Raw genomic sequence first — 27964 nt, forward strand, 5'->3', positions numbered from 1 at the left:
AATGCCATTACATATAAACAACTACATATTCATGGATTCCAAATTATATTTGACTGTGTGAATGATAATAATGACTATAGTGTTTACTTCTGTTGCCTAGGAAAGCTGCATATGTTTGTAATATTGACATTTGAATCTTAAATTCATATTGTGCTGTTCGATTTTATAACTGATGAAGAGATGTGTGTCTTTGGAAGCAAAGCTTCTCCTAGCAGAGCTTACAATCAGTTATTCTTTAGCCCTTGCAGAACATCAAACTTGAAGCAAGGGTGGCTGGGTTTTGGGTGTCACTTCTGTGAGCAGAGGGGACCAATGTGGCTGTTGCTCAGAATGTGCCACCTGGGAGGAGAAGACGGAAGCTGCAAGGGGAACGTGTGTTCTTGGGCACCGAAGTGTCCTGCTAAGGCTTTCTGCCATCCACCACAAATGGAAATATGGAAATCACCCCTATATGTAAGATCCACTAAGGCTTCTTGTGGAAGTAAAATTCACCCCAAAGTTGAGTGGTGTTCAGCTGTAGATCTAAGAGTATTTCACTGAACCATAATGAATTTGGTCTTTCCCTGAAGGCAGGCATATACCACAGCCCTGTTGCAGATAGGTTAATTATTATTTAGAGGGGTAATTATTCTCTGTAAAGTTCACAGCATAAAGGAACTTTGTATTTGAATCTGAGAATCCTTACTCCTAATATTTGTTTCTAATATATATTTGTTGTTGGATCTTGGTAGCCAGAGCCTATGGCCTTTAGCTCAGACTTCTGGCAGCTCTGGAGCATGATCTGTCTAATGCTGCCTGTGCAATAAGGCATGCTAGCATAGAATAGCATGGAATTGGTTTCTTCCAGATGTTCACCAGAGCACAGGGAAGAGCTGACATGACACAATCAAGGAAAGGAAGATGCTTGGTCCTTGTGTACAATTTCTAGATTCATTATATCAGTCAGTGATACAGAGTGCTTCTTTTTAGCAGATACCAGTGCTCCTAAACAGATCCAGATGACCACAGAGGGTTTACCCTTTGAAGGAAGGCAGTACTTCAGCTCCAACAGCTGTGAGGCATTATGTTTTCAAAGATATTCAGAATCATGTGTGGTCCTAAAGAATTTATAGCATAGCTTTCCTGGAGGTCAATTTTGATACCAGCCTCTATCAGATTGACAAATGTGGCTGTAGAAATACCTACCTTGAAGGCAGCTCTTCTGCAGAAAGTATGTCAGTCTTACCTGCTGTTATATAAATGACCTCCCTTGCAAAGCAAGTGTCACAGTGGTTTGGAACATATTGTTTTGAAAATAGTATCTGCAGATACTGTCTTGCCCCTTCTGCAGAACAGTATCATCTGTGACTTCCCATCTGGTTCCTAATTTTGTCTCCTTCTAAGCTGTCAGCACACCAGATCCTCACACTTCTGTATGAATCTTGGCCCCATCAGCACTGGAACTAAAAACAGAGATATCGAAGTGGCAATATGTATTGAAAACTCAAATGATACAGAGGTTTTTCTTGAATGTACTGCCACTGAAGCATCTTTTCTAAGGTGAAAAACATCAATACTTGCAATTGTTGGAATGGGCACAAACCCCATCAGGAATCTTCAGTACATCATCTGTACATTGTCATCTCTGACTCTCTAGGTCTCCTTGGGAGCCATAGGAATCCGTCCCTGACCTTTTTAATGCATGAGAAATGTAAGATACTCTGAACTAGATGTGGTGGCAGTAGAGACCTACTTTTAAAGTTCAGAGCTAAGCTGGAGTTTGAACTGGTATCTGAAGTACCAGGTCTGGAGTCACTGTGGAGAGGGGTGGAAGGCTGGTCCTCAGCCCAGGGGTTCTGGGAAGCACAAGGATGTGGCTGTGTGGGCACATCTTCCTCCTTGTCTAGTTACAAGTTTCTGGTTGCTGTCACATGTGCTTCCCCTGTACTCCCAGTATCACAACATCTCCCGTCCATCACACTTGCAAGCAATACTGGGAGGAAGCTGGAGCTGCTATCCATCCTTATGAATCTCTGTTTATAGGCAGCAGGGAAAGGAGACCTGCTAATGAAGGAGAACATCTGGAACCTTTCCAGCTGTAGCTGTAAACCAGGCTGAAAATACACCTAGGGAAAGTGACAAAAGAGGAAGTGCACTCAGCAAGGCTCTTAAAGCCCTCTGGAGACAGGTGGTGACTTGAAAGCAGGGAGAGACTGAGTAACTGAGCGCTACTGCTGGTGTCAGGAGGAGTGATGTCTGCAAGAACTGCTCTGTGTGCCTGGAGGAGTGTGGAAAACTCAAATTCACTGAATGACACCAGTGCATCAGATTTGGTCTCAGTAATTTACTGATTTCTGCCTTCCAAACTACTATTTTTAAATAAAAATCTTCCCTCCCCAGCCCCCTCCCCACCCCCCCAAAAAAACCTCACAACCCCAACAAAGCGACAAACCAAATCTAAAGTGCCTCAAAAAATACCACTGAGGGGTATCTTCTGACAGTTCCTTGGGTAAGGATTTGTAGATAAGACCTGTTCCATGAGGAATACTGGGATGTTTGTGCAATAGCAAAATAAAATTAATTTAATTAACTTTCTTCATTTGGGTAATTAATGGAAAAAACATTCTGTTCAGTGGGTACAGTCTGGTATGAACATCAAAATGTACATTTTTCAGTGTTACAGGTATTGCAAAGCAGTAAGCTGGATAAACAGCTGCCAGTTTCAGGGCTGCTGGCAAGATTTTCAAGGACTGTACTTTGTAGTAAGGAGTTCTAGGGGATTTTGAAAGGTTGTCACCTGATTCAACAGGAATGCATGACTCATTTGATGTGTTAGCTGATTAATTTTAAGTTTACTAGGGCTTTTGAGGAGAATCCAAAGATTAAACATTATGGCACATTTACATATCCAAACTTTAGTTTTCTAACTTTGTGTAAAACAAAACAAACGAGGCTCACATTGTTTTTGTTTTTGCATACACCACTACTAGTTTTATCACAGCAAGATACTTCTTTCTCACACTAATTTATATTGGTGAAATGGAAAATAGGTTAGTATTTATGTCCAACCATGTGTGAAATTAGTATCCTGCAAGTGCATTGAAATGAATGCTTGTGGTAATATAGTTAGTAGTAGTCACTGTTTAATTTTAATGCGTACTTCACTTTAAAATTGGTTTTCTGAATAGCTACTACGTACATTTACATTCTTCCCCAAAACACTTCAATATTTAATACTTCCTTTTTCAAGTCTGATTCTGTAACTCTTTCTGCACTGGTCACAACTTGCCTGGGAGATTGCTTGGAATTTAAGAGTTACTGGTAAATTTGTACTGCTCAGTATCACTAAGAATCTGGCAGAACTTCAGAATCAGGATTAAAAGTTTGCAGGAAACTCAGTTAGAAGAAAATGTTCCAGCTTAACAGTGCTTAAGACTGCTTTATGTACATAAAAGTAGACTTGGCCAATACAAGCTTCTCTTTTCAAGCCTGATATAGCAAATGAAACCTGGTTAAGGAATACCACTTTTGTGTTTAGATTTATTTATTTCATTATTAACCGAATCTGTGATCCACTAGCACTTATTAGCAACTTATTTAACAAATTAATCCAAACAGTTATCAAGAAGAACATAATTTTCAGTCACTATTGGCTCTTCCAGATTCATATCTGTAAACTTAGCTAAGACTTGTGTCTTCTTATCAGATGCATCAGCTGTTCTACTTGTTGCTAATTCAGTCTAGGCTTCAGTGGTCAGAGTGACAAATGCAGTTCTGGAGCTTAAGGAGGAGATGCATTTGTCTGACTGATGATGCTAGTAAACCTTTGCATTGCCATCGTGATAAAAATATTCTGTATTTTGTAAATTGTTTTGCTAATTGCTATTGCTTTTCTGGATGGGGTGATGTTTCTGTAGAGAAATTATTATTGCTCAGCTTTCTGTCCAAGTTTGGGGAAATTGGAATTTATGTCAACTCTGGGAGCAGGAGACTAGATGGTAACTGGGAAGACATTCCCGCTTCAGCTGTGATTCAGAGGGGTAATATAAAAAGAGTAGGGATGATACTGGGACAGGGACTTTGGCATGGTATCAGAGCTTGCTCTGTGCCTGCCTGCCCATCCAGCTGTTCCACATCTGAGTAAACAGTAGAGCTGAGCCACACGTGTGAGTGTGAATGTGGGTGCTGCACAGCCAGCCTTGATGTGTGCGTGCTGTCTGTTGAGCCAGAAATAATCTTCAGCATATATATGGGCATTTGAGTCTAAGCATATGAAACACGTCTTCTACCTCCTCCATCCTGCCCTGGAGGCTTCTCTGAGCACCTTGTTTCCAGGGACTTGCAGATTTTCCCTTGCTCCTGATAGTCTAGAATACAGATGGAAATTTCCATCCCACTGTGCATGGTCCCATATTAGAGCATATTAATTTCAAGTCTGATATCTAGACATAGGCCTAAACAGGTGTGAGAAATTCTTCTCACATACCCAGAATGTAGTTGCAAATAACTTACTAACAAGGCAGCCTTTGATGCTCTTAAGACTCCTGCTCCACTACTCAGGTTTTCTCTTGATTCCACCTCCTAAAAACACTCTCTATTTAGACATTTCTGTGTCACTTAATGGGAGGGACCTTCTGCATAAGCAACGCTCTCTGCAGCACCTTGCATACTGCAGCTCATCTGCTGAGTCTGGCAGATTGTCTTTTCTCCCTGTCCCTTTTGAATGACAACTCTTGGCCCATGTTCTGTGTTTTGTAGCACTGGAGTCTTGAGCCTTTGTGCAGAACACACCTTTGCATTTGCCTTCTCAGAGTTCTGTTCTGATTCCAGCAGTGCAGTTGTCCTGGAGCCTCCTATTTCTTCTGTCTTGGGTCTGCTGTCTTGGAAAGATTAATTTAACTGATTTCTTGTTCACATTCTTCTCCCTCCTCCCATCCTGTACCATGCAAGCTTATGAGATTTAGCTAAAAGATGCTTCATCTTGGATACCACCCATTGCCATCCCATTGGAAAACTTCACTGTAGCAGAGATCTTAAATCAAAAGCCTGTGTGACAGTTTCTGATCTTTGAGCAGCTTTAGGGGCTGTCAAAAAGAAAAACTTTCATACCTAGTTAAATTAAGTTGTTTGGTATGGATTGAGGTATTTGTCAAGTAGAGCCATGCAAAAGATTAAAGCAGTGTCTGTCAGTGAAACTACTGTATTTTGGCTTATGTAATTCTACAGGGTTTTTTTCCATGTTTTGCTTTTCAAGGAAACTGTAGGTGCCTTCAGCATTATATCTAAAAAGGGAATTATACATTGCAGATAGTATTTTATTCTATATTTAACAGCTCTTTTTTGAACAACAAAAATTGTAAACTCATTGCTGGGACTTGAACTGAAGTCATGGTGATTTCTTGTTCCTAGTTGTTAATGATATTTTACAGTGACAGCCCTGTTCTGCTTGCAGTGTTAAGAAAAACAGTAGCTCACTCAATGTCTGGGTTTCCACCAAAGTTTACTGATATTGGACCATGGTACTGCCCATCCTGCATTGCCATGGTGTGTGCATATAAGAGGTGTGTGCAAAATGTGACAGCAGGACTGCTGCTTCAATGATAAAGCCATGAAAATAGTGAATAAATTTGGCACAGCTTCCCTGGCCAATGGAGCTGCAAGCAGAGAAGAACAGACTTGCTGTGTCTTGCACAGCAGACATAGCAATAAAAAGGCATGGCTAAGTCTTGACAGACTTTAACAAAAAATGTCTCCAAACATTTTTATTCTTTAAAAAGTTTAAATTTCTATCTTTTTAAATTATGAGAGATTTGGGACCATTCAAGTTCCAATGAAGGTTTTCTGTGATCAAAAAAAAAACCTTTTCAGAAGATATTGGTATTTTATAGAGTTAAGTATGAGTATCTTCACTGGTTTAATCATTAACCAGGAATCTGTGTAGGTATTGGGATGGCAGATAAGCTGCTTTCCCTCAGCATTTTCTAACACCTTCTATTACAGTTTATACAGACAAATGTGCTTTCTCTAGCCTATATAATTCCTACAACTGATGCTGTAGAACACATCTGCAGGGCTTCTAAAGAAAGGGGAATATACATTTCTCTGTCATTGACAAAAATAATTCCCTTTGGATGATGCTAAATGTTCCTTCTTATGGGTGACTTCTGTCTAACTTCTAAAGATGCTCCAGAATACTTTCAAGTCAACCAGGTTGTACCAAATCCTGAGAGGATTCAAAGCCTCATGAGAAAACCACATTCTTCCCAGCTGCCCAGCTCACACTCCTGAATGAACACATATGTAAGATTCTTGGAGAGAAAGTCTGCTTTGGGCTAGTGAATATTCAGAAATGAGATCTTGAGATGGGATCCAGAATTGTGCAGCTTGTTTAAACCTGGAAGAGGGAAGGCTTTTCTGCACTGTGTTGTGATGTGGAAGGGGTAAATGGTCACTGGTGCTTGAAAGACTGATTTTACTCAGGTGCTTGGTAATGCCCTACTGCTGGCATGCCTGATATGGAGGTGTTTCTGGTGTCCTGGTGGTCCTAAGGAGAGGAGCTCAGAGGCTGCACAGGGGTCTGTAATGAGCTTTGGCAGGCTGGACATAGCCTTTTGATGCTACTTCCTGCAGATAGTTGTGAAATGACCTTTTTAAATCCATAAACATAAAAAGATTAATAGCTTCAGTTAAAACCAGCTGGAAGTAGGCATGGGAAATGGCACTACATGAGATACGTATGTAAATGCTAGGTGGATCTCTGTGGGATGTTTGCTCTTATTTCTGAGTCCCTGGGAATTACATGTTCTGTTTCAATTGGAGTAGTAAGGTCAGAGGAGATGTGACTGGGATCTCTGTGCTCATCCTGTCTAGTCAATATCATTTTGACAGTGCAGTATCAAGTGCAATATACATCCAGATCCAGCCTCCCCTTACGTTCTATTGAGAAGAGGTCATGTGGAGAAAACTTATGCTCCTCTGGCATCAAAAATAATCTGGGCTGAAACAGAAAATATTCTGCTAACCCCAACTGCTAAACTACCTATGGATTGTGAACTGATCCAAAGTGTCACTTACAACCAGTTGGCTCTGATACTTCTGCTAGACAAAGTATTTTCTTCCTTAAGATGCACTAGTCTGATATCACTTTTGAAGTGCTCCGGTGCATCCCTCCATGCTGACCAGGTTTTCAGAGAGGTTTTGTCCTCAAGTTCCTTAAACATCAGAGATTTTCAATGGCAAATGAGTGATGATTAGGCATTATCCCTAAGGGACAAAGACAGTGAGGCCATGGGGATATTCTGGCTAAAAGACTTCTGTTCTTGAGAGTGATGGATGGGATTTTGCAGCAAGGATGGGTTATCCAAGGCAAATACAGCCAGAGGGGTCAATATGCCAACAGTTGCTTTTTCTTTCTAATGGTGGAGAAAGCAAAGATGAACAACTGTGAGGTTTGAGAGTAGCATTCCTACTTTACAGTGGTGTTTAGGTGAAAAAGCAACATTTCTCCTTAAGCTCATTTTAGAGCTGTTATGTGATCATAGAAAAATGAGGAGCTGGGCAAACTTCAAATGGGAGAACAGGAAAAGAAAGTGCCCAAATGGCAAACATCTGTCTTTGTCTATCTCTGCCTGTCTGTGCTTGAAATCTTGATAGCTGGGCTCAGGGAAGAACATTTAACTCAGCGGCTAACAAAGTACAAACAAGTATTCCGCACAGCACTCCTTTTGAGGCAACAATTATTGTCCCAAATCACAAATATTGGACCTACAGTAAAGAAGTCAAAAACATTTAACAAGCAGAATCAATGTCTGACCTGGAAACAGGATCTTGGCTTTCCAAACTCCTTTTTGACTCTCTAGTCACCAAGGACTATAAAGAATAAAATATGAAGGCAAACCTGCAACAACGTGCAGTTTTGCTGATTGCTTCCAAAGCAATTGTGCCCAACAGCTCCTGAACATGAAAAACCCAGAAACCCTCACCTCTCTACCCAACCCCAAAACATGTCCGTATAATCACATCAGCGTTCACTTTCGCTCCCCGAGTACCTGCCCAGCTAACAGCCGAGCGCCGCGCCGCGCCGTGCCCCCGCGGGTGTTCATCAGAGGGGAGACACAGCAGCGGTGCAACCCGGGGATGCACAGCGATACGGCTGCGGAGCGTACAGGGGTAGGGAATAAAACAAAAATTCCCTCCGGCCCTCGCGGGGCGTCCGTGCCCGCACCTGTGCCCGGCGCGCCCCGCCCGGAGCGGCCGCGCCCCGCAGAGGGGCTGCCCCGGCGGCGGGGGGCGCCACAGCCTCCCCGGCCGGCGCCCGGCCTGCCTCAGGAAGTGCCGGCAGGGAAGCGGCGGGGGCGGCCGCCGGGGGCCGGGCCGGGCTGTCAGCGCGGCGAGGGGCAGCGGCGGCGGCGGGGGGAGCGGAGCGGAGCAGGTCGGAACAATAGCGGGTGGAGGGGAGGGGGCCGGCGGCGGCGGGGCTCGGCACCGGCACCCCGCCCCGGCCGCACCGCCCAGCGCAGCCCGGGGGCAGCGCAGCCCAGCCCCGGGGCAGCCGCCCCGCAGGCACCGCGGAAGGGATGATCCGAGCGGCGCTCGGTTGGGCTCGCAGCTGAACGCGCCTCCATCCCTCCCTCCCTTCTCTTCTCCCTCCCTCTTTTTCTCTCTCTCTCTCTCGGCTCTCCTCCTCCCTAACTCACTGGATATTACCAGCCGCCGGGCTCGCCGCTGCCTCTCCCCCAGCCATGAATCCCGCCGAAGGGGCGGCGGAGGAAGGCGCTGTCCCTGACTCCGAGGTGGATGCTTTCTTCCGAACAGGTAGGGGAGCCGCGGGGAAGGGGCCAGGGCAGCGCCGGGCCCTGCCTCCGCCGCGGGATGCGGGGCTGGCGGCTGCGGCGCGGGCACCGCCAGCAGCGGAGCTGCGGGGAGGGGAGAAGAGGGGATGGAGGGGGTCCCCGCTGCCTCCTCGCTTTGTCCGTCGCAGCCCCTCGGTGCGCCCGTGCCCCCGTCGCCCCTCCCGCCCCTGGGAGGATGCTATTGCGGGGCTGCGCTCCCACTGCCTCGGGAGAGAACCGGCCAAGCCCCCGCCCCAAGCAGGCACAAAAGCCCCGCGGGGATGATCGGGGAGAGCTGTCGTGTTGTCACCCCCGTGGGAAGCGGCGCCGGCTGGGCCCCGCCGGGCCCCCGCCCCGGGCGGCGGCGGCCACCCGGGTACCGGCTGGTATTTGGAAGCGGAGCTGGCTGCCCACCCCGCTCCAGCCGGGCGAAGCGCCGGGCGCTACCCCTGCCGCCCTCGGGTGGGCAGTGAGTGAGCGCAGAGGCGCCCTGGGCAGCGCTCGCCCGCAGCCCCGCTGCCGACCGGGGATGCTGACCTCGCGGAGACGGGCTCACTAAGTAGATCGGGGTTGGGTGAGAGCCCTGTGTTTCACTCTGCCGATTCAGAGGATGCTGAAGTGCAGCCAAAGTGTAGCTGGACTTCAGCAGAGTGTGGGAAGCCTTTGCTAATGAAGCAGCGATTAATTAAATTTTGTGGGCAATAGGTATGTGCCGGGGTCCCCACTGCATCACTCGTTTGTGAGATGGTGTTTGTGTGGGAGCCCCCAGCTCTGAAACATGGCTTTGCACAGGATGAGCATCTCAGCTGAAGCAACTTGTGGTCTGCATGACACACCCCCTGTTCTCCCTTGCTCCCTCCCCCATCAAAATCTTAAGAAAGTTTTATAATCTTCTTGGTAGATTTTTAATTAAAAATTGTAAAGGATTAAGTACTTATTTCATAAGGGGATTGACCCTTTTGGGCTAGGACTGACAGTGCCACAGCTGTTTGTCAAGACTGCTTTTCAGCTGTTTTCCTTCTTCTACCTGCTCATTAGCTACACACAATGCTTTGAGCTCCAGTTACAAAAAAGCGATTATGTAATCACCAAAACTTTAAAGAAGCAAAATCCTGAAGGCTTGCAGCAGCTCCCTGCTATGGTAGACTGCACCCCATTTATGTGAAAACCCTTTGATCTAGGGGAGAAGTATAATAAGGTCTGGCTGTGTGTATCTTATGATCCACAAGTCTTTAAGCTATAGGTTATTTGCCTGTTGATAGCCTACCTGGTTACAAGATAATTTCCTTAGTCTCTATAATGCCAGATTTATTAGAAAAAATGAAAAGAAAAACAACCCACCAATTTTCCTTTTAAAAGGAATGTGTTAATTAAGGTTCCCCCCTACCTTTTACTCTCTCCCCTCCTTCACCCAAAGCTGAATCATTTCTCTGTGACACTGCCTTCTCAACGTAAGCACGTTTGCAGAATTGAATTTAGAGAGAGTCAAATCTGTCAATCTGTCAAGCTTATATAAAAAAGTATTCCTAAATGAGGGAAAAGCACAGGGAGCCATGTGCTAGACATTTCTCCCAATCTGCCACCTTCACCTTAAATTTCACCTGTAGATCTGTGAATACACTCGTAACCTGCATTATACATTTAGCCCAGAGATTTCAGAGAGTCTCCTGACACTTCTGTTTCTTAAGAAAATAAAATCACAGGAACCTGGGCTTGGGAGAGGTGCCTAGGTCCTATCCTGCTAGTGAAGCATGTGTGCATAGGCCATACTTGATGGCTGTCTGCTTCACCTTAAGCTTCATCAAAGAAGATGGCATAATTCTTGTTTCTGCATCATTACATAGCATCTTGTGTCCAAAATGATGATGTGGGGAAAAAGAACCAAGACTATTAGTAATTAATAGTTGTCTGCTGGCAACATCCCTGAGAAATGGGGAAACAGGTATGGCTTGTGTGAAATCAGTGTTGGTTCTTTGTGTTGTTTGTGGCCCCTTTCACTTTTGGGTTTGTACACTGCTCTTGTGGCTGTGTGAAGTTTGGTTTAGTGGATGGTGGAGAGAACAGCTGATGTGGGGCTTGGAAGAACAATTGTAGCCAGGATACAACTGACTCCCCCACATCTCAGGCTGGCAATAGTGATCTTGTCTGAGTAAGGACTGTGAGATGGGGTCTGATTTGTAACACCTACAGAGACCTGCATTGACTTAGCATGCTTTTTCCTTTGATACTGTTTTTTTTCTTCTATACCTTGTCCTGACTTGTGCTCTGGATTTGTGAAGCATAACCATTGTCTTACGTGCTCACATCAAATAAAAAAAATGAATGAATGTATGCTGTGATATCCCAGGTTTATACTAAACAGCCTAAACTGTTCTCGGATTCACAGTTACCACATAGAAGAGCATGAACTCATCATTTGTTAAAAAAACGGAGCCGAAACAGCTAAACCTCTCTCCGAGGCTTTTAGCAAGCAGCTGGGCTTTGCACTGTGCCGGGAGGATCGATAGGCTGCTCTCTGGTACCGGCAGAGGAGGCTGATGCTGGGAGTGGCGCCGCTCGCAGAGCAGCGCCCCCAGCAGCACCCAAACACTCGAGATACCCGCTCCTTATCAGCGGGGACACCTGAGACAGCAGATTTCTGAGCGGTAACTGGAAAGGCAAACTGAAGAAATTAACATGAAGTAATAAAAGAAGGTCTGTTCTGGTGCTTACACTGATGAGAACTAGGAATGACTTTAAAGAAAAGGGTGGATTTAACAATTGTGTAGTTGATGCTGGTAGTCAGTTAAAATCTCCCTGGAGTCAGGCAGGATAGGGACTATTCTAATTTTCACCATCTGATATATGCAGTGAGAAAACCAGGAATTCTCTTTTAGAGAATCAATCCCATGTAACTGGGATAAAAATTAACAGGCAGAGGGACACGAAAGGCAGAAATTACTACTGCTGTCTCCAGCTCTAGTATAACACCATCTCCTGAATTGTAGCAGCAATTTCTGCAGGACATCTATCACTTTGAGTAAAAACCCAAATCTATGCCTGGGTATGCCTTACCAAGTTTCTTAAGTCTGTTTTTTTGACAGGTAAAATATGGCCAGGTTCTCTGGAACTCTTACAAGTCTGTATTAAATGTGTTCTGAAACTTTTTTATTTGGAATGGAATCCAAATACTTAGCGTTTCAAACATAAAGTAAGTCACTTTTGAAGTGTACAAGCAAGAGCTGTCCCTTAGATACAGACACAGAGAGAAGGCTTTAGCTTCCTGCTTAGGTTGCAGTAATTTCTGCAGTATGTTTTAGATACAGGGATGAAACACGTAAGGAAATTCTTTACCGAAATTTTAAATATTTATAGAAATCAGTGACACAACAATTTAGCAAACTAGCAATTACTAGAAGAAGTAGTCATCAATATTTCTCATGTGCTAGCAGGTACTGTTTTATTTTCTAATTTATTTTTCTGGCATTTAACTATAACATTGATTATGTCTGATGTGAAGATGCTGACTTTGTCATTGATACTTCCCGTGAGTGAGTTGAAAATTGAGATTATTCCATCTCCTTTGGATGCGATGAATTATTCTGTTTGCTCTCTGCTTTTCAGCCAGCTGTACTTCTAGTGTTGTTCATTTGTGCACAAGTGACTGGCAGTTCTGCTATTAAATAACTTTAAAATGATTGGCATTGGCCAGGCTGTTTGATCAAAAGATGTGCTTGAAATGATGTCAGCAGAGAAGTGCTCCTCAAGGTTGATGGACTCAAGTGTCTCCTTGTAGAGCAGGTAAATTGATTCAATTGAGTTGTCACTGGGGTGAGGTGTTTGTGTGATGCTTGGCTTCCTTGCCTTGAGACTTTATAATTCATAAGGCCTGGTCTGGTAATGTATGCTGTTAAAGGAGGCTCTGTTGCAGAAAAGACTGTCAGGTCTGTCCTACCATTTGGAAAGCTCTTGTGTTCTTTGAGGTGATGCTTTTAATCAAAATCTGTACCACTCTCTGGAGGCTTTGACCTCTGACCCTGTCAGGAAAATGAGTTTTGTTGTTTTCTTTAGTGTCTAATGTAGGTGGTTTTTATTTTTTCCTGTGACTGATGTGTGGGAGGAGTTGCTGTTTTACTACAGGTGGGAACCCAGCTCCCCCCAAGCCTCCCCAGGGCATGGGAAGACTGTGTGGCTCTGCCCTCTGGTTGTCCCATCTCCTCCGCCTCAGAATTCTGAAGCAGATCTACTAGTTCAGAAATTTTCTTGTAGACATGAGAAAGGCATGAGACATAGGTCTTGGTGGGAATGACTGTCCTCTTCCCTCTCTTACCATGCAGATAGTGCTAATAAATGGGGCAGAAACTGCTGGATTGTGGGGCCTTGTGTCAAAAAAGAATGATCTCTTTTTTGTCTGATGCTGGAAAGGAACAATTTAAATGAATGATTTATGTTCAGAGGAGCATTTCTTTCCCATACTGCTTCCTTCCTTCTCACACAGCAGAAGTATGTACATGGCAACAGGGATGATATCTGATAGTTATTTACTATTATGTGTTTAATGTGTTTATTCTGGATGAGATTGCATTGTGTTATAAGACAGTAGGAAGATACTTATTCTATTTGATATTAATTCAATTAATATTGGACATAATTACTTCCAGAGGAAGAAGCATTTCACACACAGCTTCTGTTCAGGGCTCATATGTACTGAGGTTCACAATACTTGATTTCCAGGTCAAGGTACAATAGGGAACATAAGCTTAAAACACAGACATTAGTAAAGTGCACAGGCACTGTAATAAGACTTGATATGGCATCTACAGAAGTTATGGGGGAGAACCTGTTGCCTACAGTGTGTTTTTGGGTTGGAACTCTGAAAGAAGAAAAGTGTAATCCTGAAGTCACCATGAAAGAGGAACCCTCCTAGTGCTTGTGTAGACCATTTTACGTGTGAGCTTAGAATGGCCATGTGGGTCTTGGAATGATGAGTGCCTTGGATACAAGTGAGCATACAGCCTGGCCAGGCAAATATAACTGCCACTCTTTCCTACCACCTGCCTCCCATACTATATTTTGTCAAGTCTCATAATAATAACCTGCTGGGGAAGCATGAGGTTTTAAAAATGGGAGCGGCTTTGATGGTTTTGGTGGGTTTTCTTTGCTATACTTTCCAGGCACACCCCCACGTTAAAAGCCTTTTAGGGAGTCTCTGGCTGCACAGGTGCTCTGGGCCTCTTGAAGGCTGGGAATGAAGTATTCTGTTGTTTCAGCTGCTGTGACCTTATGGTCTCTGGAAAGGCTGATTATGGATGTAGAGCAGCTTTATTGCTCCATGGTGACATGTACCATACAGTACCCAGTGGTATTTTAAGTACTTCATAGTTACATCAAAGAAAATACTTATGGAGTATTAGGCCTTATAAACCCATAGTGCTGTGCCTTTTACTGCTGGAACTTAAAGTCATGAAACGACTTAGAGGTATTTGTGCTTTTGTTTGATTTGGACTGGTGTCCTGCTTTTAATATTTCTTTGGATAAACAACTCCCGTTTTACAGCCTTGCATGGCTCACGCACCCTGTGTTTAACTGAAGGGACTCTGCCACTTGGGGAATTTTGCCTAGAGAATCTGGCAAGAATAACAGGGAGTTCCAATACACATTTTGCAAAAGAGAGCTGGATATGAAAAGAGAAGTCAAATATGATTGTCTGAATGGAGATTCTTAAAGTGTAAAGGACTGTAAAAAATAGAAGTCATGATATTTTGAATTATTTCTTTCCCACTCGCTTCTAGGATGGATTGTGTTACTGCTGTACAGATCCAGAGAACTTCAGAGGAATTGCTTGGGAGTTTTCACAGATGTAACTGAAAACAGAACTTGGCCCAAGCACTGCAGTGGCAATCGTAAATCTAGGTTTAAGTCAGTCACCTGTGTGATATGTGGCCTGCAGTGTGTTGAAATGGGATTTAGAGCATTTCATGCTAGGAATGGAGTAATACTTCAGCAAAATATCTAAGTTTTCATGTCATATTTCATATTTGGTTCAGAATGATGCTTGTGTTTGAATCCAGGGCAAAGACTTTCCTCTGTTTATATGTCATTGTGACAGTCATTAACCTATGTGATTACTGTGGATTCACGTTAGTTTCAGTTGTTTTTCATTTATTTTATTTTGAACTATTCAGTGAACATTCAAAGTGATATATTGAAACTATGTATGTTCACTGCTGAAGTGTTAAATATAATTTAAAACATTTGTTGAAGTTTAAGTAATTTGTTACTTAATCAAGGGCTTAGAAGATAATTCTGTTTCTGCTTTTAAATATAAATATTCATTTTGTTTGCTCATTTTCTTTAATGAGTGCCTGGAATAAATTGTGGTTTATTGGGGTTCTTTTTCTCTTATCAACGTGTGACTTTCTTACTAAAATCTAGGAGTATTTTTTGTTTCTTTCAAATTGCACAAAATGAAAACATTCAGGTACCTAGGTCTAATTTGTTGCACTTCTACTTCAAGGCAACAAATTACCTTTAAAACTAAAAATGAAATTCCTTTTTTAGTAACCCTAATTATATGAACCAGCATTTCAGTTTCACTGATGGAACAAAACTACCATAATTAAGCAGACTGTAGTTTTTAGTGTAAGGTCACATCATGCTTTGCTGAGAATAATAAGAGGAAATGATCTTCAATTTAACATCTTGGTGACTGGCAGACCAGCTGCTCTGGTCATTTCTTTTAGTGAAGTGGCCTTGGGAAAAAGGGTGAATGTATGTTGTTTGTGAGAGAAATTAAATTAACCTCATTACATAATTAGTACCCATGTAGACACTGTGGAGTTTTCAGGTTTTTAAAATACTTTGGATGGGAAGAGGTAGTTTTGGTGTGTGGAATTAGCTGTGTGGAAGTGGTAGAAGACGTGCCTTATTTTTAAAATAATAATAATAATGAAAATATAACAAGGAAATGCTCTCTTCTGGGGATTGTGACCCTTTCTTTGCCAGGTGACTGCTGGTGAAGCAGTAAAGGCAGCAGGTCAGGCATGCTCTGGTACAACTGCCATAGAAAGGGTGGCCATTGGCCCGGGTAGGTTTGGTACCTGAAATCAGAAAATATCTGTATCTTCCTCTATATGTCTATATATCAAAAAATGCTTTGTATAAGTTCCCCACTAATATCGGTGCTGCTGGCATGGTTCCTGGCTCCTGATGCGTACCCCGGTGCTCCTGCTGCTTTAGTGGCAACTGGCAGCCTACTTTGGGAGCAGCATCGTCAGCTGGAAACAATAGAGTCTGATTCTTGTTTGTCAGCAGGGACAATAGCCCCGCTGATGGGCTGCGGCGCAGGAGAGGGGGCTTCCTTTGTATGCCAGTGCGGGCATGGCAGATGGCTAATTGGACATGATAAAGCACGGGGGCAATGGGGGAGAAAAAGGAGATCTGCAGGGATTAAGCAGCTTGTATCCCCCACACTACGGAAAAAATATATTTTAAAGATGTCATCAACTTTAGTGCTTTGCCATAAATGTATCATTCGGTAATGAAGAAGGAGGACATCCTAACGAAAGTCTTTCCTTGGTTGATGTAAAGTCTGCTTTATTAGCTGAGAACAAATCCTGTTACTGTATGGGAAGGTAGGTGAATGCATGGCCCCCAAAGGCACTGGCATGGCACTTAGGAAAATTAGCAGTGCATATTTTTCATAGGTCTTGTAAGTCAATGTCAGACTGTTGTGCCAAACAGCATCCAAGCTGAACACGAAGAGCTTTACCAGCTGTGTTTGTCAGAAGTGGGAAGTTATGATCTACCATAGCTTGACTTGATAAGAGATGTTCCTTCAGTGTTGGAGCACTGAAAAGCTAAGTTGATTATCAAAGATGGAATTTATTTATTTAAATATATTTTCTTGGTCTTACTAGAATATACACTATAAAGCCAGAGCTTGCACAAATAAACTTTTGCTTATTTAAAACAGTTTAGTGAAAAATGGAACTAAAGCCTTGAGGTTAGGTCCCTAAAAATGATCAGAAGAGTTGTACACCTGTCCTATGAGGAAAGGCTGAGAGAGCTGGAGAAGAGAAAGCTCAGAAAAGAATCAGTTGCCATAAGACAGGAAACATAATTTTTAAAGTAAAAGAGAGTAGGTTCAGAATAGAGATAAAGAAGATTTTTTTTTTTTTACAATGAGAATGATAAATGATAAAACCCTTGAACCATTTGCCCAGAGAAGTTGTAGATGTTCCATCCTTAGATGGAAGCCTAGATGGGACTCTGAGTAACTTGAGGCAGTAGAAGATGTCCCTACTTGTGGCAGGAGTGTTGGACTAGATGACCTTTAAAGGGCCCTTTCAATCCAAACTGTTCTCTGATTCTGAAGTATCCCAGGTAGTTTCTGGTATGAGTAGGCTTAGCTGATGGCTTCAGCAGCTTCAGTCTGTGGGCTGTGATCCCAAAGCTGTGTCCACAGCCTGGCAGCAGAAATCAGAAGTTCATCCTAATAAATTGGATTAATTTTAGCTCCTTTTTAACTTTTGCTGCTCCCCTCCTTCTCCCCAGCCAGTTAAGCAACACTGGGAGTAACTCCACAGAGAAGCCATAGGAAATAAGGCTGAAAGGGGGGGTCACAAGTGTTGGTGGCTGCTACAGTGAGCAGCAGTCAAGTCATGCTGGCTGTAATTCCCTGTTCTGTAAAATGGAATCAAGTGCCTAGAATACTTTGCTATTTTAGTGTCTCCCATAATAATAATGTTATGGCATATAGCAGATACATTTAAATTGTAGTAAAAATAAATCTGTGAGAGGTTAAAAATAATAGCTAGCAAGAAATATGCAGTTCTCTGTGGAAGCAGATTTACTTTCTGTGGAAATATCTGGACTGTGTTTCTCTTCCACTGTTTAGTATTGTTTTTTCCCATGGGACAATTTTAGTGGAGGCTCCAGATGAAAACTTTCAGCGAGTTGCCTTTGGTTTTCAGCAGGCCATTCAAGTGGTGTGCCTGTCAGTCTGCACAGCTTTTGAAGCTGTAGGTGCTTGAGAATATTTGAAAGATTGTGAGTGAATGCAATGAGACTTTTAGTTGGGCTATCCTCCTGTAGGACCTATGATACTGTCATAATTCTATGATGGCTCTCTACCAGGGTTTATTATTTGTATTGCTGTCTCGGTCACTGTTTAGTTCCCTCTGAAGCAGATCCTGCATGAACATTGAACAAAAAGACGATCCTTGCCATTGAGTGCTTATGATAAAAGCTGTCAAGTAGACTGTGATTTCATTTAACCAAACATTCATGTTTTGCTCTTGTTTATAAACATGTCTGAAGGGTAAGACTGAGGGTTACAGAGTCAAACCCTCTGTGCAGCCCAGAAGAAATGGCTAAGATTAAGGTACAAGCAGAAAGATAGGGGAGAAATGAGAAAACTGTAGGGAAAGCATGGAAGAATGCCATAAAGTTGCCTAACAGAGCACTTCAGAACTGAAGGGCACTTGGCTGAGAAAGGGATCACAGCCTGCATCCTCTGTGGAAGGGAAGCAAATGATGTCAGTGTGAGGAAGGTCAGAAACCAGAGGAAATCACGGGAATGAGACAATAAGAGGTTTGGTTGGAGTTGTAGCTTTTGGGATAGAAAGCCAAAGGTAGGTTTTCTGACACACTAGAGAAAAAAGGCAAGATTGCCTGGGTACGTAGTGAAGGAAGGAGCAGGCAAAGCCTGTGCATGTTCCATGCTCAGACTGAGTAAGGCAGCCATAAGAACTATGACTAAGCACAGGAAAAGTAGCAAGGTTTTCTCTTCTAGATGTCCCTCAGCATTGACAACAGTTATTATCCCACTGCAGTCTTTGAACAGGGATGCACCAGATGCCTGCCTTGGGTGCTGTGAAGAGAAGGCATTTCTGTATGGAGTAAAGACACAAAGCCAAAACCCTTGTGTGTTCTGCTTCATGTTTAATACCTCTTGTTCACAGAAACATGTCATGGAGAGCCGACCTCCTTGCATCTGACTGCTGCTCTGTTCACAGCAATTTGACTTTCCTGCTCTGCTTTTCTGTGCTGAGGCAGAGAGTTCAGGAGTGATGCTAATTGAGAAAGTCTGAAGCATTCAGATAAATTTAGTCCAAAGGAGAAAGTCAGGCCTACCAGGTAAACAGTAATATCATGTGAGTTTCGAGGACTTAGTTCTGAGGTGTGGAAATCTCCTGTTAGCAACTTGCTCCTGTTCAAGTCAGTCCTGCTTGTAAGTTAGTTGGACTGTTAAATAGGTCAACTATCTGTTACAGATTCCTACTAGTCTGTAAGCTGTCTGCTGCTTCATGTTATTTGTCAAATCCCTAATGAGACTGTCTTGAGCTATTTGAGCCAGGAGAAAGTTTTTAAGTGTGTCTCTGATGCTAAAACTGGAGGGGAAACCCTGTTGATTGAATGAGCTTAAATCAATTGAAGCTGATCCATGTGGTGATGGAAGTTTGTGAAAATGACACTTCCCAGCATATAAGTCCTTATAATAGAAAAAATATATATATTTTTTTTTCCCTAAAGCTGATTGTCTTATCATTGAGCTGTAAGGTGTTACTTGCAGCTTAGATCTGGTTGCTGTGATTGGGATTGATTTCAGTGTTTGTTCCAGCTTCAGCCCCGTCATGATGTTTCAGCCTGTGGGCCTTATGATGCTCATTTGCAATAGTTCAAACCCAATGACTGGTAGGTTCTTTCTCAGGTAGACAAAGGACAAGTTTCTCCAACGTCTACCTCCAAAATCAAGAAGTTCTTGACACACAGCAGGGTGAACAATAAGTTCTTTGCTTAACTCAAGCATCCTCAGCTCCTCTTGGTGTGCAGTGGTAACGGAGGTATCAGTAATTAGAAATAATACACAGAATTAGTACAGCATATCAGAACACACTTTTGAGTTTTGTGATCTTTGTGTAAAATCGGGAAGTCTCATCTACCAAAAGGGGAAAATCAGGCGCAATGCCGTAGTAAGTAGTTTTCTTGAGATTATATGGTCTTGGTGCCCATGTTCTTGAGAAACTCATGTCCTGGTGGTGGAGCAAACCCTGACAAAGCACTGAATGGCTTCACCTTCTGTTGGCAGGGCATAGGCCAGGAAAAGCACACCAATCCCTTTTTACTGTAGGATTTTTGAAAGTTCATGATGAAGTGACAGGTGAAATCAGAGAGATGTGCAAACTCTCATCTCTTCTTGAACCTCTTGGTACGGGTTCCTGTCTGTGGATGCAGGTGACCTGCTACAGACAGCCACAGCTGGTATAAGAAATGGCCCAGTGCCAGTGACAGCAGAGGAGCTGCAGTAATTGACATAGGCAGAAATTTTGGCCTGTGTTAAACCTACACACTTGTGTGGGGATAGGGCCAAAGAAGACTGGTAGCAGAGTAAGGATATTTCCAATTTAATGTGCTAAGACTTCCACATGATTTTACTTATCACTGTGGTACCCAAATGCTGACAAAAGAAGGCAGTTGGGCTCTGGGTCCATTCTGCTCATGTGAGGTCCCTGTGCCTTTTTGGTAATGAGTGTGCTACTGGTAAAGTTACATCTATTAAATACTAAATGTAAGGGAAATGTAATGATATGCTATTAAAAAGTTCCACCTACCTAGGAATGCTTTGCTTTCTAGCCCAGGTTTGCTAATATATTCTATATTTCACAGAGATCTCTCCATGAAGAGAGTGCTGTCAGGAGCCATTTACAGCTCTCATCTTGCTTTGTGGTTGTTTACAAGTGTCAGGCTCCTTTTTGCTGCAGTCACCCACCCTTCCATAGAGTTTATGGTGGGGATGTCTCCTGTGAGCACATCAGTCAAGTCACATCAGAGCAAGTGAGTTACTTGGGGCACGGGGAGGTACATCCTGACTGCTTCTGCACAGCTGAGTTTAACAGAGCTATAACCATAGTACATGATTTCTTTTTCTGGGTCTCATTTTTCCTCATACATTTTCCTCTTGGACTGTATCTAGCAAATGTTGAACCTATGTATTGCTATTCCAAATGTTTGCTTAATGTGGCATTGTTCAGGGCAGAATAAATACCTGTGGCCTTCTGAAGAGCATTGATTGATTACACATCCCACCTATGTTTGCCCAGTAATGTTCTCTGTGTAACATGTGAATGAGACAACTGCAGAGACTTTTAATTATGTGGTACTCTGAAGAGTAGTTTTTCACACTGACCAACAGAAAGTCACGTTGCTTCTTCCTTTGGGAATATAGACAAAGGAAAGTTTCCTATTTGGAAGTTATCTTTAGGGACAGAAGCTGTGGGAGGTGTAGCACAGGCAGTGATCACCAGTCTAAGGCCTGTAGAGATTCATGTGGGAGCTCTCTTCCTCCTGTAAATGCCTCTAGTGGGTTGACCTTGGCTGGTGCCCATCAAGCCACTCTGTCACTATTCACTTCATGCCAGGGGGAAGAAAAGAAGATGGAAAAAAAAAATCCCTCATGGGTCAAGATAAAGGCTGCTTGATAAGGAAAAAACAAAGTTTGGAATTGGAAATAAAGGAAAACTAAATGTTTTAATGTCTGCTTCGATGAGCAGGCAATGTACAGCCAATTCCTGGGAAGCAGGGTTTCAGTGTGCATAATGGTTGCTTCAGAAGACATGAGTCATGAATAACAAATGACCCCCTTTCTTCCTCCTTTCTCTTAGATTTTATTGCTGAGCAGACATGATACAGCATGGAATATCCCTTTGGTTTGTTTGGGTCTGCTGTCCTGGCTATGTCCCTTCTCAAACCTGCTGGTGAGGGAGGGAATGTGAGAGAGGCAGTGTTGGTGCTGTGAGCGCTGCTCAGCCATAGCCAAAACACTGGTGTGTTATCAACACCTTTCTAGCTACCAATGCAAAGCTCTGTGGGGGCTGCCATGAACTGGCAGTGTGCCCAGGTAGCCAAGGAGGTCGGTGCCATCCTAGCTTGTGTCAGAAATAGCATGGCCAGCAGGATCAGGGAAATGATTAATGCCCTGTACTTCACCCTGGTGAGGCACCTTGAACTCTGTATTCAGTTTTGTGCCCCTCAAGACAAGAAGTAGCAAACCCCTGCTCTGGATCTGTTTTCTAGATGTCTCTAATCCAAATGGGCCTCAAATTAGTTGTAATGAATGAGAGTGCTGTAGGAGGAGTCTGTCACTCCTTTTCCTCTTGTCCTGTTCCTGGGCTGTGCAGTGACTTCTGTTTGTGTACAAAGTAGGTAAAGCTCAAATGGTCAAAAGACAGAGATTTTATAAAGTTTGAGCTGAAAATCTTGAAACTAATAGGATAGCATGGAGGGCAGACTAGAAGTGCAAGTAGGACTAAATAAAGTGTTGGGATTTTGTGGGTTGGGTTGGGAAGGGAGGTTAGTTTTATTTTTTGTGGTTTTGGCTTTTTTTTGTTTGTTTATTTTTGTTTATTTTTGTTCTTTTAAAAAAAATTACATGCAGCTATGTTAGCAGCTGCAGCTAATGACTTCTGGAGAGATCCCCTCACCTGGCTCCCTTTATGCTCTTCCAATCTTTCTCTGTATTTTCCCCGAGAAGTGTTCCAGGAGCTGCATTTAAACTTCCTTAGACGTTACTTTTCCTTTTGATGTGAGGGCACCTTGCAAACAGTGGCTCAGGCAGGAGCCTGAAGCATTAGATTCCAGAGGAAAACAACTGTAGCAATCTATTTTTAAAAGGTTATTTTGATGAATTGGATTTTATGACCTCAACTGGTGTTGAGCAGCCACGTGTTACGTTGTTGCAGCCTGGACCCACATGGGTGTCCAGGTGTGCTGTTCTGCCATTGCAATCCTGTCTAATTTCTGTATCAGACAGTACCAAATTATTCTCTCCATTCTCAGTCCTACTTGTTCTGTGTGTCAGTAGTGGAAAGTTGCAGATCTTTGCTGAGGAAAATAAAACTTGTTACATTGCAGTTTCTTGGCTGTTCTGTTTCCCATTCAAGCACTGGGAGTCAGGGGTTAGGTCTGGCATTTTTTATGAAACATTATTATGCTTATTTTGACCGTCTTTAAAAAAATGTTTAAAAGTCCTATGTGACCGAAGATTTTATGCAAGAGTTTACATAAGATTCATCCTTAATTTTGTTACAGAGTGACAGGTACTATATTAAGACCTTAAGACACCAAACATCCAGACCTCTCAACTACAATGAATGAAATTTGAAGAGCCTTGATCCAGAAAGCCAGGGGCTGTTGCAGCATCAGTCCCTGATGCCTTGTCTGGACAGGTCCCTGCACAACTCCTTTTAACATCAGTGGCACAGGAACTTTACAGTGGGATTTTGGCGGGCACCAGCCTGGGCTTGTACTTCCTTGTTGGAGGTATTCAGCATGTAGGAGTAAATATAAACCTTGTATTCAGTTTCTTGAAACTGCCTCAGTATTTTTGCTGTATAATTCAACACAATATTTCAATTGTGCTGAAGTGACTTGAGTTGATTCTCAGTCCAGGAACAAATGGAAAGCTGTAATGGATGGCTTTGGATTAGGTATTGATGCTCAAAAAGCTAAGTGACACGCTTTTACACATGGATAAGTAAATGAATATGTTAATTTGTAAGTTTAGAACTTGTCATGGAGGTTTTTATCATACTGAAGTCCTGCTGCGACTCTGTTGACAAATGGGATTTTTAGATAGAAAGCCTCCATGGATGAGTAGGTGTTAATGGCTCTGTTGTTGGCACCCTTCCATTTGAGCCCCTAAGTGGCACTTAGATATTAGAAGTGCACTTTTTTTTGAAGTTAAGGCTCGAGGTTCACGGTTTTGAAGCTGTTGGTGCAAATAAGGCATTCCCTGAATAATTTCTGGAAAGGAAGGCTGCATTTCTGTATCTTGTCCAGATTCCTCTTGGGGTAGCTATATTCTTCTCTTGTTTTTCCACATTTCTACTGTGTGATTATGCTTTGCAGTGCTGGTGTGCATGAGTGGTTGCTGAATTTGACTGCATTAATTTCTGCATTTTTGTTTTGAGAGGTGATTTGTATGTGTGACTCTTCCACAGGGTTTCAATGTGAAGATCATATTCTTGGCACCTCTGCTTGCCTTTGCACAATGTCCCTTGCTTTAGTAGAGGTAAAATAAACACAGTCTCTGGCAGCTGTATCAGGAACAGCACATGCAGACACCGTGTCCAGGCACCCCATCCTTCCCGGCTGCTACCACAGGCGTCCGGGAACACACGGGCTTCCCCTGCGTCACGCCCCAGCCTCTGTGCCTAAAGGAAACCTCCTTGGGTCTTCAGCTCTTCCTGTCCAGCTGCACATGGGTCCAGCCCGTCACAGCTCATTGTTTCAGATCTCAAAGCGTGCCACGCTCTGCAGCACGAGATGAGTTGGAAAATGTTAGCTTACTACGATGTTATTGCTGTTAAAGAACTCAATAAATGGTTAAGCACCGTATGTTGGTCAGAGCTTCCCTGCTTACACTGCTTGATAAGAGGCTTGTGAGAGAGCACCTGCTGTAAAAAGAAGGGAAAAGGCAGGCACTGATTGTCTCCAGCATCCCAAATCAACGAGTGCTTTTTCTGGTACTGACTGGAATTGAGTTCCCAATGTGTTCTTATAGGGTTAAATTAGGATGCAGCAGCCAAATTGCAAGCTCTTCTGAAAAAAGCTCTTGAGCTTCTGCATCCGCAACTTTCCTGAGGCTCCCTGAGGAAGAGTCTGGCATGCCTTATCTGACAGAAAGCTCAATTGATACTTCTAAAGGTTTACTTTCCTGGTGTTGGGGCATCTAGGTGCAGCCAAAAACGTTCATCCTAAAGTTACGGGTATCCCCAAGTTCCATTGACAAGAATTCTGTTACATTTGTAATAGAAATGCCTCAGCAGTAAGGCAGTAAGTGGGCATAAAGTGGTAAGGAGTGCAGCATCCCTGTAATGTGAAACAGGTGTACCTTTCTGGGTGGGGACCATAACTTGGAGAGGGGAATCCAGATTTCTAATTTTATTCATCTCACCTCTTCTGATCTATGCCAGACCAGAAGGTTACTCAGTTATTCGTGTTCATCTTAAATATCAGTTATCCCCGTGCTGTGAAAATATATCCATTGCAGAACAAGGATTTTTTTGCCTTAGAGTAATCCTAAGAGAAAAGATTGCTGCTGTGAAAAGTAAAGCTCTGTGTTCCTCTTGTCATCATTAAAGCTTCTTGTGTTAGACCGTGAGCAGCCCACATCATCACCAGCTTTCCCTGCTGCTGGATCCTGCAGTGAGACAGTAATCCTGCATTTACCGTCACAGTGTTTTCACATACAGTGTGATTTTACAAATCTGATATTATGTTTCTCTGCAGGAACAAGAGCAACAAGCAGCCAGCTAAACAACAGTGTTAGCAGAAGTATCAGTGCTGGACAAACAGCAAGCTAATTTTTGCTGTATAATACCAAGGTTGTAGATAAGTTTAGAGGATAATGCAAAATTCTGGAGATGAAGACTCTACTTCTGCTTTGGCCTACTGGATGACATTAGGCAATTAGTGTTGCTCCATGCCTCAGTTTCCCTCTGAGAGTTGTGTAATTGGCTGTGAATAAAAAGCCCTGTAAAATAATAACACTTAAAGCAGTGCGTGTAGCAGTTATAAACACAGAACACTGACATCATCTCCACTCCATAAATATGAGGAACTGAGGCAGAAAGTGGTTTGCCAAAAGCCATTGACGTAGCTGGGGCAAGAGTCCTCGTTAGACCTCTGGAGCTGGGGGCTGCCTGCCCAACCTGCAGGCTCTGTGCTGCTCATGGCCCTCCTGCCCTGCCACCGAGCACTGCAGCCTTGGGGCAATGCACAGGACTTCGGTATGGGCAACAGATTTAGGCCCATTCCTTTCACTGTTTCTGCTGAGTGAATTGGAAAAGTAATATAATGTTTTTCATCTAGGATAAAGATTTTAGAGCCCTCTGTTTTTAGCAGTTGTCTGCTAAATAGTACAAAGTATATAGGACAGCATTGTCCTAATTAGTTTTCTGTCAAAATTAACAGCCCTTGGGTTCAGTAGGAACAGATTTAGGCCAATATAGTGTCTTTGAAAAATTCACAGGACTTTTTGAATGTGAGTTTGAAGCTTCAACATCATGGAACCTCCTCTGAGCAGAGCTTTACTCTTCATACAAAACATTCTCCCTCCTTAAAAGCCTGCATCTTAGTGTAATTTGAATCCATCTTATTTTAGGGTATATATTTAGTATCCAGCTGATTTTTTCCCTCTAAAGTTCTTGGATGCAAGTCCACTAGGAAATCTCAGCATTGCCAAACCATTTTAAGACATTTGGAACTTCAATTACCTGCTGAACTCTTAAAAAGTAATTTGGTAATGAAAGCAGTGAATGCATTCTGCAGTGTTTAAGGATTGCTTACAGAGATAAAATGGTTTTGGCTGTAGGTCAGATAAATACTTTTATGATGAAGCATATGTGCAACCAGTTTTTCTCCTCTTTTTTGAATGAATCTGAAGAGTCTAATCCTTCAGAATATTCCCAAACGAATTTTGGTTTACTAGACCCTGTGTTCTTAAATGAAGAGAAACATATAGCATTTTGCACCCAAGGAACATCTTTCATCTTGATGTATTTTACAAAGCCAAATGTGTTCAGTTTAACAAAACTTGTATGAAACAAGAAAATGTAATTTCCCATTTTAGAGCTATGTTAGCCAGCAGCAGGAAATGATCTGACTCTCAAGTCAGACTGGTAGCAGAGATTGCTGGAAGATGACATGAGATGGCATGCCTTGGTAAGAAACTTGGGTAACAGATAAAAGAAGGGTGCAGAACTGTTTGTCTCCCACTCTGTGTTGCAGATTATGTTTGCATATGAATCCTTTATGAGTCCTGCCCATGCCTGGGAAGCCAGACAAGGGCTCTGGTGTGTGTAACCACAGCCAGCATAAAGGAAGAGAAAGATCTGAACTGCCTTGCTACCATACAGGTAACACATGGAGTCTTTCTTGTGGGAGAGAAACTTCTCAGCTCTTGTAGTGTGCTTCCATTTTAAAATTCACATTTGTGGAGTTGGGTGGCTGAAATAAATACCCACATGGTTTGAGAGGTGATTGAATTACTGTGGGATGCCTGTCTTGGTGTGTGGCTATGTAGTATTAACAAGTTTATCCTAGTCACCCAAAAATGAAGAATTTAGTTAAAAAAGGAAGACCATTAGTACCAGAATTGGGGGCAGCGGGGGAAGGAGAGGTTAAATTGTGAAAATGGAATCTGAATCTGAGTTTCTGAATTTCCTGTTAATCATATCCTAACTTTTTACACTCCATAGTTTATGTGGGACACTGAATGTAGCCTCGTTTGCCTTTTTTTTCCCTGAACTACAGCATCTACAGCTGTGGCCAGATGTGCTACTTGGCTTGCAGCTGAGCTGGGTTCAAAGACTTTGAACTCAAGCCAGGCTTAAAGTGCCTGGGCACTGTCCTTGCTGCTGGAGGTTGGTGTCTGTAAGCATAGCTGCAAATGTAGTCCTTCTCTAACCTAAATCAGTCAAAATGATCTGGGTTAAAGAAAACCCTCCATGCTTTTAAATAGAAAGCCAACCTGGATCATTTTGACACAACTGGGTTAGGGAGTGACTGTGTACAGATATAGTGACAGATTGGAGGGGCATAACCCAGCTCTGCTGCAGCTGAACCCTGCATGGGACCAGGAGCCAAGTAACACTGTTGTGTGAAAGTTCAGGAAGCTGCCCTGACGTTTGTCCTATACAACAGTTTTGTTTGTAGGAAATCATGAAATAGGCTAAGGGAGAGAAATGTAGCTGGTGTTTCCCAGTTTTAGCCTCTGATGGCCAGTTTGCAGCCTGATGCCATCTATTGTAGATGGATGTTCCTACTCAAGGGCTGGTAATGGCTGGGTTTTCCCTACAGGAGGTTTAGAACAACTTCAAGGTTCTAAACTGTGCTTGCTCTCCTGGGCTGTAAGGAAGCTGCTACCTGGGCAGTATTTTCTGTATAACATCAGTAATTTTCAGATATTTATGCACATAAGTGACACATATGTGATCTTGACATGAGAGATGCTAAGTGGGTCTTCTCAGCATTCTATGTATGCTGTTAAAGGGCAGATACTGCAAGACTTTATGCAGAAATTGAATGCAAACATTTGAGATTTTAGTACACAGAGGATGGCATGAAAATCTCTTGGGCAAGTTTGTAAGTGTGTGTGTGTGTGTGTGACA

At 43.0% G+C, this 27964-nt stretch overlaps 1 protein-coding gene across 11 annotated transcripts in view; it reads left to right on the forward strand.

Annotated features, from left to right (window-relative positions):
• Positions 1-8503: 8503 nt before the first annotated feature.
• The window catches only part of KALRN (kalirin RhoGEF kinase), a 461256-nt gene continuing 441795 nt past the window's right edge, over positions 8504-27964 (forward strand). For 6 of the 11 annotated variants that reach the window (XM_033064821.2, XM_033064822.2, XM_033064818.2 and 3 more), the window contains exon 1: positions 8514-8793. In XM_033064821.2, the coding sequence (XP_032920712.1) occupies positions 8721-8793 (73 nt within the window). In that variant the 5' untranslated portion in view covers positions 8514-8720. Of the gene's footprint in view, positions 8794-27964 lie in introns of all 11 variants that reach the window. The other 5 variants (XM_033064825.2, XM_033064827.2, XM_033064826.2 and 2 more) reach the window with 2 other exon arrangements.

This window comes from Catharus ustulatus, chromosome 7 (assembly GCF_009819885.2).
Source record: "Catharus ustulatus isolate bCatUst1 chromosome 7, bCatUst1.pri.v2, whole genome shotgun sequence".
NCBI lineage: Eukaryota > Metazoa > Chordata > Aves > Passeriformes > Turdidae > Catharus > Catharus ustulatus.